The sequence below is a fragment of the Phyllobates terribilis genome, unplaced genomic scaffold (genome assembly GCF_046119375.1).
Source record: "Phyllobates terribilis strain yellow unplaced genomic scaffold, ASM4611937v1 Scaffold_1__5_contigs__length_1240528914, whole genome shotgun sequence".
Lineage (NCBI taxonomy): Eukaryota > Metazoa > Chordata > Amphibia > Anura > Dendrobatidae > Phyllobates > Phyllobates terribilis.
The window spans coordinates 856,145,921-856,158,173 of NW_027362761.1; the positions used below are offsets into that span (position 1 = coordinate 856,145,921).

General features: G+C 41.9%; 1 protein-coding gene across 2 annotated transcripts in view; it reads right to left on the reverse strand.

Annotated features, from left to right (window-relative positions):
- Positions 1 to 316: 316 nt before the first annotated feature.
- DAPP1 (dual adaptor of phosphotyrosine and 3-phosphoinositides 1) overlaps positions 317 to 12,253 on the reverse strand; it is a 122,382-nt gene continuing 110,445 nt past the window's right edge. For both annotated transcript variants that reach the window (XM_073638687.1, XM_073638676.1), the window contains 4 exons: positions 8,614 to 8,676; positions 6,664 to 6,749; positions 3,432 to 3,519; positions 317 to 1,948 (listed from right to left, as the gene is read on the reverse strand). In XM_073638687.1, the coding sequence (XP_073494788.1) occupies positions 1,916 to 1,948; positions 3,432 to 3,519; positions 6,664 to 6,749; positions 8,614 to 8,676 (270 nt within the window). In that variant the 3' untranslated portion in view covers positions 317 to 1,915. The remainder of the gene's footprint in view (positions 1,949 to 3,431; positions 3,520 to 6,663; positions 6,750 to 8,613; positions 8,677 to 12,253) is intronic.

Sequence of the window (12,253 nt, forward strand, 5' to 3'; positions counted from 1 at the left end):
CCATGGTGAAAAGAACTTAGACGCGTTTCAGAAGTATAATGTGTACAAATATCACTGGGAAGATGCATTTACAACCGACACCATCCACTGAAATGTGAATCACATTTGTAAGTCTATAGGATTTTGTACTCGTTTTGTATGCTCGGCTCAATACCCTGTTCCTCCCTGGTATTGTTTATCCATTTCTTTACACTGTGTCTTAGGCTCTATTCACACATCAGTATTTTTGATCAGTATTTTTATGCCAAAACCAGTAGCGTCTTCAAAACACAGAACAAGTAAATATGTAAAAAGTACAAATATATTTTATTTCTCCCATGTAATAAATTGTAAACATTCTACCATTCCACACCATGGATATATAGTTATTCGCTTGCAGATTCAATACATTGTAGACAAATATTTCAGTAAGCTAATACATTGTAAAAGGTAAGGATCATTGCAGAGGGCACTCAAGATACAGCCTTAAAGGAATTGTCCTGTCACAACCTATTGAAGACCTATCCATATAATAGGTCATCAATATAAAAATCGGTGGGGGTTGGACCCCCAGAACCTCCCCCGATCAGCTGTTATTAGCTCTGGCAACCTGAAGTAGACGTTAAAATGAGTTGAAAGGCACAGTTCCATACAATTTGTAGCGGCCAATGCTGGGTACTAAAGATCAGCTTCTGTTCCCATAAGGTTGGTTTCATTCATGGTCCAAGTACAGACGGCTTTTTCCTGATCGGCCTCGGTTTTCCTAACCCGATCTCAACATGCTCATAGGCATATATGAGACTGCTTAGTCCGGGTCAGAAGCTCCGCTAGACCATACTTGGACCATGAATGTTGGACATGCAAAACAGGCCTAAATAGATGATCTTCACCCTACTCCCCACCAATTTGATCTTGATAACCTATCCTAACTTTATGCCCAGACATGTCCTTTAACACGTGTCCATTAAGAATGATATTAAGTGTGTAGCCATCTTTTACCCTAGCAATTTGCTTCAGTCATCCAAAAGATTGACTAAACACAGAGATCTGCTATTTCTTTCAGAAAAAAATTATGTAAATGTGTCCATAAACATTAGATAGCTGTCAGTTATTCTTCCCAACTTCATACAAGCTCTGCTTACTGCCAGGCGCCTCTAGTATGGCTTAGCCCCATGGGGGAAAAAAAACAAGATCAGGCATGTTGAAATTCAACATGCCGAATCCTTATTTCCATTAGCATCTGCCATTAGAGAAAGAGATGGGACAGCTGGCTCAGTCGGGCAGTCATGACAAGTTCGACTGACCTTTCTTTCCAGTTATTAGAAACTATCACCTATCGACAGCAAGAATGATTACTACTAGATCGGCAGGGGTCCAGGAGCTAACACCCTCATCGATTGGCAAAATGAGGGGCTTGTGCTCCCAGTTTGACTGGAGCAGCATAGTGTACGTATAATATCGATAGAGATAGCTGAAGTCAGCCACCTCTGGCAGTAACATAGATGGAATAGAATGGCACCTTTTCTAGCAATCGGTAGGGGACATAGCATTTGTATCCCAACAGATCTAGTAACTTGTAGCAGCTAGAATCTCTCTTTAAATGTGATCCCAGTTCTTTCATGGGGCCAATACCTGATGGGTGATATGGTCGAAAAAATATATATATCATCCGTTAATGTTGTGGATTGTGTGGTGACAAGACTAAGGGTCAGGAGCAGTATTTGGGCTTAACTATAAATCTATGTAACTTGTAATGTTTCCTGTGCACTATGCTGTCAGTCAATAATGTAACCACTGATAGCACTCTCCAAGAATAAAGGTATCTTTCTCATTGTATAAAATAGATAGCACAAATATAATAATGTAAATGTCCAGTTCTGATGTACATGTGTCCTGGTCCCAGCAACAAGGTCTTCGGAGTCTTTCCCGCTGCAGATCATCTTCTAGTTGTTTGCCTTTTTATCTGAGACTAGAACAGTAAGAGGACATATTAAGAACGGAAGCGCTGTAACCAAAAGATACAGTATATGTAGCCATGCCTGTACGCCAACAAAAAAACAAAGTGAGTTTCCAAAGTGGGAAGTGAAGTATCCTGCTGCAGGGAAGCAGGGTTTGAATACATATGGTAAAATATTACATCCTGCTGGATGACCATAGGATATATGGTTGTATGTGTCTCCTGCAGCTCAATTGTATGTATATAGATGTGCAAGAGTGAGGTTTTCCAAGACTAAACTATGTGTCACCGGTAGTGATGAGCGCAAGTGCTCGTTACTGGAGTTTGCCTAGGGTACACTTATATGCACACAGTATCGCGGGTGATCGAGTGAGATGTTCAAGTCCCTGCGGCCGCATGTTTTGCGTCTGTTAGACAGCCTCAAAACATGTGGGGATTGCCTGACAACCACGGGCAATCCCCGCGTGTTGTGTAGCAGGCTAACAGCTGTGAAACATTGGGACTCAACCATCTCACTCAAGCACTCGCAATACTCAGTGCATACTAGTGTACCCTAGGCAAACTCAAGTAACGAGCACTTATGCTCATCACTAGTCACTGGCCTTTATTATTCACCTGGGAGTAGCCAAATTACACAGCTGATTAAAACTATTTGAGGCTTCCTTCACACGTCCTTATATACCAGGTACCGGAAAAAACAGTACCGGTTTCATCAGTGTTTTGGATAAGTGTGTCATCACTGATTTGGATCAGTTTACCATTCGTGTTTTTCCGGTATGGATAAAAAAAGAATGAAATTACAAAGCTGATTTGGATCAGCGCGCCATCAGTGTTTTGGATCAGCGCGCCATCAGTGTTTTGGATCAGCGCGCCATCAGTGTTTTGGATCAGCGCGCCATCAGTGTTTTGGATCAGCGCGCCATCAGTGTTTTGGATCAGCGCGCCATCAGTGTTTTGGATCAGCGCGCCATCAGTGTTTTTCTGAACATGTGCCTAGCATCCATGAAAGAAACAGAAACCACACATACTGACATTTGGAGGGGGCCTTAGCAGAAGTACAATATAAGACTATGTTCACACACAGCGTTTTTTCACCTTTTATCTGCAGTTTTTTCCTGACTGAATTTGAGAACACTGCGTTTTTTTTTAAATCAATGAGAAAGTAAAAAAAACTGTTTTTGCTGTGTTTTTGGTGAATAAAACTAACGTTATTAAAAAGGTACTGCAGACAAAGAACACATGTAATCCGCACCCAAAAAACACTGCAAACGTCATAACAAAAACTCAGCAAAACAGGGTGTTTTGGCAGTGAAATTGTGGCGTTCAAGAAAGCAGGTTTTGGCTGCAGAAAAAAAATGCAGCAAGAACACTGCGTGTGAACATAGCCTAAGAATTCATTATCTGTCACTACATATGAATTATTTTCATGTATTGTAGCAAGAGCCAAGTAAGACCTAGTGTCAAAAGCAATTTGTGTAAATTCATAATTTCTTACCATTTTCCACCTTATGATCTTTATCCATTCGTCTGCTTCAGCCCCAGTCTTTGCACACAGGTAATACGTCCTCAGTGGGAACACTAAACTGTAAGGAGACAGCATGTAGTCAGCTTTTATCTTAAGTAAAAAGTTGTGTGGAACGGTCTGATTCTTCTAAATTCTTAATTGCATATTTATCAAGGTAAAGTCCCCAAAATTCTGCCGGAATTTGCTCCATAAAACCGTCTTTCATCACTTGCACTATATTCATAATGTGTTTTAGACACTTTTTACAACTTGCGTGACTGGGGCTTCGACGCGCTGAAAAGGGAGCACAGATTAATGGGAAAGAAACCTGGCTTCTCATGTGATACAATGTGAAAAAAAATGCGGTACATCACTCAGATGTCAGTTTTTCTCGTACGAGATCTATCTGCGATTTTATGGGGCTGTTCACATGTTAGAGTAGTCCGCACAAAATCACGGAGACTTGTCTGATTTTTTACCAATACAAGTATATAGGTCCGTGAAAAAAAATTGGACGGCACTCAGATGCCATCCATGTGTTGTCCGTTTTTCACAGACTTTTTATTATGAGAGGCTTTAAAAACCTCCATTAATATATAAATTTCTTTCATGCGAGAAAAATTTGGTGAAACTCTGGCCAAACACTGATGAAAGTCGGATTAAAAACATTGATGAAACAGACAGTTTTTTGCGTGCGAGAAAATCACGGATGTCTGAACGAGCCCTTAGCCGACTAATAGGTGGTGTGAACTTAGTCAAGACAGTCTTAAAATCAGACAGATTTATCAAACTGCATGCATCAACACTTTGATTAAAATTGCCACATTTTAAGTCTAGTTTAGTCTAAGTTTGAACCGTCGAAGAATTAGTCTTTATAAACATGCCCCATTGTGTCTGTGTGGGACATACTGTAGCTATCAGGGACTGCCGAATGGGGCCCAAATATTAAAGTCACAATTTTTAATTTTATTTTCAACATTTAAAAAATTAAAATATGTAAAGTGGTTGTAAAAACAAGCAACTTTGAAAATTAATTGTTATTAACAATGCTCTCCGTTGTCAAGAAGGAGGGATTTTTAATACTATAGTTTACTGCTATTGTGGAAGTTACCCGCTACAACTGCAGTCTATCAGAGGAGGCTGGTCTCATAGGCAACAAGGTCAGCACCTACAAATCTGGCCGGCTTCAGTGCGCATGTGCTCCTCCAGTGCTGCAGGGGTAAAACTGCCTCTGCTTGCACCTTGGAAGAGCGCACAGTTTGGGCCAGCAGCTCAGCTGTATCACTGTTCCGAAGTGTCTGTAATCAGGGGCGCACAGAGACAGGTCAGATTATAACTGGCAGTGTGAAGCAGAAATACAGGATCTTAAATAGCTTTCAGCCCCACCTAAACCACACAGCAGTTAACTCTGTCTCCCAGTACGGATGGGACTACAAGTCCCAGAAAAAACGAAAACTGTCGCCCCACATCACTCGCAACCTGAATGCGGCGCCACCTGGCAACAATAGCAGAGGCAGGAAGGTCAGGTACTGATACGGATGTCAAACATGTAACATGAATCTATTCTTCATATGTGTTGACTGTGAGGGTAGGGTGGCAAAATGGAAGCCTTTTCCAAAACCTACATCAAATCTGCCAAAAGCATGTGGAAAACCTGTTATGATCTGATCAGATCAAGGTTGAACTTTTTGCCCACAATTCCAAAAGGTATGTCTGGCGCAAAGCCAACACTGCACATCGCCATTACTATTATGCTTTAGGGCTGCTTTTCAGCAGCTGTAAATGGAGCTTTTTTTCATGGTGGAGGGAATTATGAAGACTTCCAAATATCAGTCAATTTTGCAACAAAATCTCTGCTAAAAAGCTGAAGATGAGGATTTTTACCATTAGGCCGGAGTAACAGGAGTGTATCACATGGCCGAGTGCTATGCAATAAAACATATCATAGCAATCGGGCCCGTGTTATCCTATGGGGCAGATCAGATCTGCAAGTGTTTTTTCATGCCAATTCGCAGCATTCTGTGATTGCATCCGAGAATCGGATCGCACTCAGTCATATCAGTCTATGGGTGCGTGCGAAACATCGAAATGCACTCGGATGTCATCTGAGTGCAGTGCGATTACCGCAGGTGCCGGCAATGGAGGAGATGGAAAAATTACTTTCTCCGTCTCCTCACAGCTGTGCTGTGATCCTCTCATGCAAGAGGATCAGAGTACTGATTCTCGTCTCACGCTTGCAGCAGAACAGGAGCCGAGTGTCATTAGCATCTTGCATCCGATACTATACGCTAATTGTGACCCTGGCCTAAAACAATGGCTTCATCAAAGAAGATCAAAGTTTTGGAATGGCCCAGCAAGAGCCCAGACCTGAATCCAATTGAAAATTTGTGGGTGACCCGAAGAGGGCGCGGTACCCAGGAGATGTCCTCACAATTTCACAGATTTGGAGCCCTACTGCAAAGAGGAGTGGGCAAAGATTGTCAATCTAGATGTGCCATACTAATAGACTCCTACCAAATGCGGTCATAAATTCAAAGGGTCAACAAAGTATATGTTTTAGGGTATGTGCACACAATCAGGAGCCGCTGCGGGTTTTAAGCTGCGTGTTTATGCAGTCGCGGAAACTGACTTGTGGCGTATCTTTCAGGACCGCAGGATGTCAAATTTCTCTTGCAGGTCCGCATGTGAACTTTCCCCATAGACTAACATCAATAAGGAAAGTCCGCATGTGGAAAAAAATAAAATCGCGGCCGCTCATTTCCATAATGAGAGCGGAAGTGGTGCAGCTCTTCAGCAGCGTCGGGGCCGCAGGCGGCTACGGATCATGGGAACGTACCCTAAGGGTGTGCATATTTATGCAGCCACGTTAGTTTTACTTCTTTTTCAACCCAAAAAAGATTTCGGTTTATTTTTCAATAGATTTGTACAGAGTATGGGTGACATTAAATGTTAAAAAAGTTTTTTTTTTTCCCATGAGAAAAACATGCATTTTAAGAGGAGTGTTTAAACTATATCCACTGTATTTTATAACGAGATCTTTCTTTAAATTGCCCATGGTTGTTAAAGTTTTTCCGGTAACATCAAGGAGTGCTTAATCTGTGAATGTGAACATTTTATAAAGGTTCAGGGTTGATCACCAGTTTCATTGCCATAAATTGAAGAGTCATATCAAGATTTTATCAGTTCAAAATAATTGATAATGGCAATATACTTAAGTACATACCAAAAACAATTCACTTTTGCCTGCGAGTAGTCAAATTGTACAGCACTACACTCATTAAGGTCCAGTGTCTTTATTGGCTCTTGGGACTGCAAAAAAAAATAAAGAGAAATGACACTTTTAGTATTAAAGCATAGTAGCACTAATGGCAGCACTAAATGTGATAATTTGACTATAAATATATATGGATACATAAGGTAATACAAGTTCTATAGAGTATATCAATGTGGATAGTTATTTACAGCATAGTCCAGTGTATAATATACATGCAGTGTATATACACATGTGTATATGCATATTTTATAAATGAATTTGTGTGTAACGTGTGTATGTACACATGCATTTATAGTACTGTCATTGGTTTAATCTCATTATATAAAATGGAAAGTGAATGAACAAAAGAGAAACTTAAATAAAATTAATAATTGGTGTGACCACTGTGTCTTCAAATCAACATCAGCTCTTCCAAGTACACTTGCACACAGTTTTTGAATGTACTCTGCAACACTGCACTACATTTGGGAAGTTTTTGCAAACATCTTGGATAACTTAACCACATATCTTCTAAGCTGACCACTGCATCTATGGTCCTCAATGTAGCGCTTTTTCTTGGTGCTTCTTCAAAACATCTTTAACAGCAATGTTCCAGCCTCACTGAACAGCAGTTTGCAAGTCCCATGGCCTGCCAGAACACCATAGCTCGATATACTAGATAGTGGCAGTCTTCAAGGACAGCAGTTCAGCTGAATTAAAGCCGAGCTGCAGTACCTGTCAACAGCCACTACAAAGTCTATGGATTATACATAACTAACACAGTACAGCAGAGCTGAACTTTTGTCTTATTACAAACACATCTGCAATTGTAGTTCTCTTTTTATAGTGCTGTCAGCTCAGCTGTACTGCCCCTCTCCCCACAATGGCTGTCTGTAAAATGGAAGCTTATGAAGTGTTACAGGCACAGTTCTGCAGAAGGGCTGACAGCAGTATGAGAGGAGAGTTACAGCTGCAGAGTTGTTTGTAATGAGACAAAAGTTAATCTCTGCTGTACTGTTATTTATAATCACACACAGTTTTGTAGTGATATCAGGAGAGCAGGTTGTCTGTCATTGCATGTCTCACACTGGTAACACCACCTTTCATTTAAAATAAGCTCTGGAGCCAGACTCTCTGGGAGATTTATGTCCAGCCCGTAGATCTTAACAGCTCATTTACATATTGATAAAAAGGTGTCTATCTCTGGAATAAGGCATCAGATCACGGATATCAAGGTGTCATTTTATTATTTTCAATGACCTACATGCCTATATAGACAGCTTAGAAAGGTTGATCCTACTGACAGATTCTTTATAACTGATTAAGTTAAGGTGGTTGTAGAAGCTTAGGCAAAAAGGCACATCCGTGTTTCATGGTCTGTACTCGGACCATGATGCATGCACCGGCTGTGTGTCTCCTGACCTGAACTTGGGAGCCTCATATACAGTATGCCTATGAGACTGCTGAGGTCAGGTCAGGAGAACCACTACCAGTCTGTGCATTCCAATCAAAGTACAGATTATGAAAAAAGGATGTGTGAAATTGACCTAAGGCTTAAAGGGGTTTCTGGTTCAAATCGATAAGTCGTTAAGTCGATCGATGAATCCCCCAAGCGCATGCACTGTGCACTGCAGGTATTCACTGGTTTCTGATTCGGGACCGGAGGGTATGTATGAGTTATAACCCGACTAGTGGGTGCAGCTACACTTGTATTGAGCGAGGCCACACCCATTGGACAGCTGCATTACTAGTCGGGGACATCTAGGGACTGCAGACTTATTGATTTGGATCGGACAACCCCTTTAATACTTTGAATCCAGAGCAGGGCTCTTCCTAGAATCTACCACAGACCTGTACAAATCATTCTGCTTTTGAAACTAATCCTGTGCTGGTGAGGTCTACACGTCTGAAACAACTTACCAACTGTTCCTTATAATATTTCAGCTCGTTCCGTGTCAGTATAAACCATCTGGTTTTCCAGCTCTATCAGACATAAGAGAATTGTCACATTGTTGCAATTAATAGATACAAGTGAAACTCCATGGCCTAGATTTGTCACAGAGAAAAGAGCGTTTCAGCAGAAGGAATACAACACTCTCAACGACTGATGGCCTACAGCAAAAATATCACAGGGTGAAAGATTACATTTCAGCCGGTTCTAATGATGATGGCCAGCAGTTTTACTCTTTCACCACTGATAATATATGTGCACGTGTGAAAACAAAATATACTTCTTATTGAGGGCAGGAACCTGAAACTTAATATCTAACTTATGTGTAAGAGCTTCAGAATCCCGAATAGGCATGAAATTGCTAGATACGTAGTATTGGATATAAGGAGTGATACTTGAATAGAGAAATTGTGGATTAATTACAGTACACAGCAGAATACAAATGCATTTTAATTTGTAAAGTGGATACAACTAGATAAAATCAATATTTTAAAGGGATTGTATAAAAATTTGTGTCTGGTATTGCATAATTTATAGTGTTTCTGGAAGAAAAAAAAACATTTAAAAGAGAAGCCATCATCAGAAAAATGACCTATTGCTTAAATCAGTTTTTTGTGTTACAATGATTTTATTTATTTATTTTTTTAGAATTTAGATTTTTTTTTTCATATCACATTCATACAGTATATATAATTAATCTTCCATTTTTTACACTGGCTACTGGGGTTCACGTTTTCTGTCCTTTCACAAAGGGTTTTCACCAGCCTCCTTATCATCAAAGACAGGATTACAAAGATAGATAACATGTCTATACACAAATAATACAAAATAGCTGACGTCACAGTTGACTCTGCTCCCCCAACCTTCACAATGATCTTTGCAGAGGCTCATTAGAAACTAAATACAAAAGAGACGGTAGGGTCCAACCATTGCGATGTACATGTGTTATTTCCTGAAGCAACAGCAAGTTAAGCCCCCGTCTCACATAGCGAGATCGCTAGCGAGATCGCTGCTGAGTCACGGTTTTGGTGATGCAACAGCGACCTCACCAGCGATGTCGCTATGTGTGACACTTTGCAGTGATCAGGCCCCTGCTGTGAGGTCGCTGATCGCTGCAAAGTGTCCTGGACCATTTTTTGGTCCTTGCCTTCCCGCTGGTCAGCACACATCGCTGTGTGTGACCAGCGGGACCAGCGATCAGGCTGGTAACCATGATAAACAGAGGGTTACTAGGCGCGCATGTGCCCCTAGTAACCCGCTGTTTATCATGGTTACGAGCCTGCTACGGTGAGCGGTAACCTCCCGCTCACCGTAGCAGAGTGGTAACCATGATAAACAGCAAGTTACTAAGTGCGCGTGTGCCCCTAGTAACCCACTGTTTATCATGGTTACCAGCCTGCTCCTGCTTCAGCAGCAGGCTAGTAACCAGGAGCAGGACATCGTGGAAAGATTCTTTCCACGATGTCGCTGCTCCCCTGATCGCTGGTGAGCCTGCCTGTTTGACAGCTCACCAGCGATCACTTAGCGACACACCAGCGATACCGGCCAAGTCACATCGTTGTCGGGATCGCTGGTGCGTCCTTATGTGAGACGGTACCCTAAGAGTCTAAAAAAGCCCCAGTGGCCAGTGTCAAAATTGCAAGATTTCTTTAGTTAATTTTTAATACAGATTGTGATAAGGCAAAAAACATTGTCAAAACTTTAAAAAAAAATACATTTAACACAAAAACCTAATTTAAGCAATAGGAAATTTTCTGATAATAGCTTCCCTTTAAACGTGTATTCCAGTTTACCAAAAATTATCACATGACTTTTCAATATGACCGCCTTGTTTACTCTGCCTGTTATATATCTTGCATCTGGCTCAATTCTAATTATCTGATAAAGATGAGAACAGGCCTATCCCCTCTGCTTCACACCTGAATGCATTTGTTAGCAAATATATTGTGAGCAGTATGTCTGCAAAGACGTAAGCCTGCCTGTGCACCATCTAAATGCAACATTTAAGTGTACTGCAATGAATTAGACCAGAATTGAACCAGAAGGAAACTGATGGTAACTGGATACATAGTCACAGTTAGCAAAGGTTTCTGGTTCTTTCCACTATCACCCCTATAGTCCTCTACTTCCTACTAACCCCCATAATCCCTACACCCAGTAATGAACTGGTCATCTCTCCCTCCATCCTCCCCATCCATCTAACCTCCTCCTAAGAACTGTTCTTCAACATACAATCCTGTGTCTCCAAACACAGACAGCCACCTCATGCCCTCTCCTGCTCCCACCTACTAACACTTTGTGCTTCCCCTCACTGCCGGTGATATCTCTCCAAACCCTGGTCCTCCTCCTCCTCACTACATCCCCACAGTCACTTCTACCTCTCATCCACGATCTATCACAAATTTTCACAACCTCTCTAACCTTATACCCATTTGCCCAGCCCTCGCTTCCCCAGTTCCTCTAATAGGAGCTCCGTCTGCAACAAACTTTCCTACATCCATGATCTTTTCATTATGAACAAACTTTCCTTCCATCAGCATCACCGAAACCTGGCTTACTCCCTCTGATACAGCCTCTCCGCTGCACTTTCTTATGGTGGATTCCATCTTTCGCACACCCTCTGCCCCATCAGCAAGCATGGAGGAGTTGGTTTTCCCCGGTCAGATAACTTCTCCTTCACCCAAATTCCTCTGCCACCCTCTGTTTCTCTTCCTTCTTTTGAGGTGCACTCTGTGCATATCTACTACCCCTCAAACCTCCAATTGGTTGTCATTTACCACCCCCTAGGACCAGCCAGCATCTTTTTCAACCAATTCACCACCTGGCTACTTAATTTCCTTTCTGCTGACATCCCCACTATCATCATGGGTGACTTAAACATCCCCATTGACACTTCCCACTCAGCTTTCTCTAAGCTTCTATCTCTCACTTCCTCCTCTTGACTCGCTCAATGGTTGTCCGCAGCCACTCACAAAGAGGGCCACACACTGGACCTTATCTTCACCCTCCGCAGTTCCCTATATAACCTCCCTAACTCACTTCTCCCTCTTTTTGATCACAACCTACTTACATTCTCTTCCCTCTCCTCTCCAGATGCACAATCCGCACTCCACAAACTCTCACACCCTCGCCGAAATCTCAAACACCTTGACCTACACTCACTCTCTGAATCCCTTCTCCCTCTTGCAAACATAAGTTCCTTACACAATGCAGATGCTGCTGTCGCTTTATATAACACCACAACAGCTGCAGATGTCGAATAGTTTGCCTCCTCACACATACCAAAAGCTTGCACAATCAACAGGCAACCGTCGCACACCAGCCTGAATAAAGAACAGACGGGATTCCAGGGTTGCTGAGCGAAGATGGAAAAGATCCCATTCCAATGAGCACTTCATCACATTCAAACAGTCCCTCACTACTTTCAAGTCCACACCCACTGCAGCAAAACAAACCTACTTCTCATCTCTCATATCCTCCCTGTCTCACAACCCTAAACAGCTATGCAACACTTTCAATTCTCTCCTCCGTCCCCCAGCCCTCCATCACCCAGCACTCCTATCTCAGCTGAAGACTTTGCCTCATTCTTCAAAGCAGAAGATTGATAAC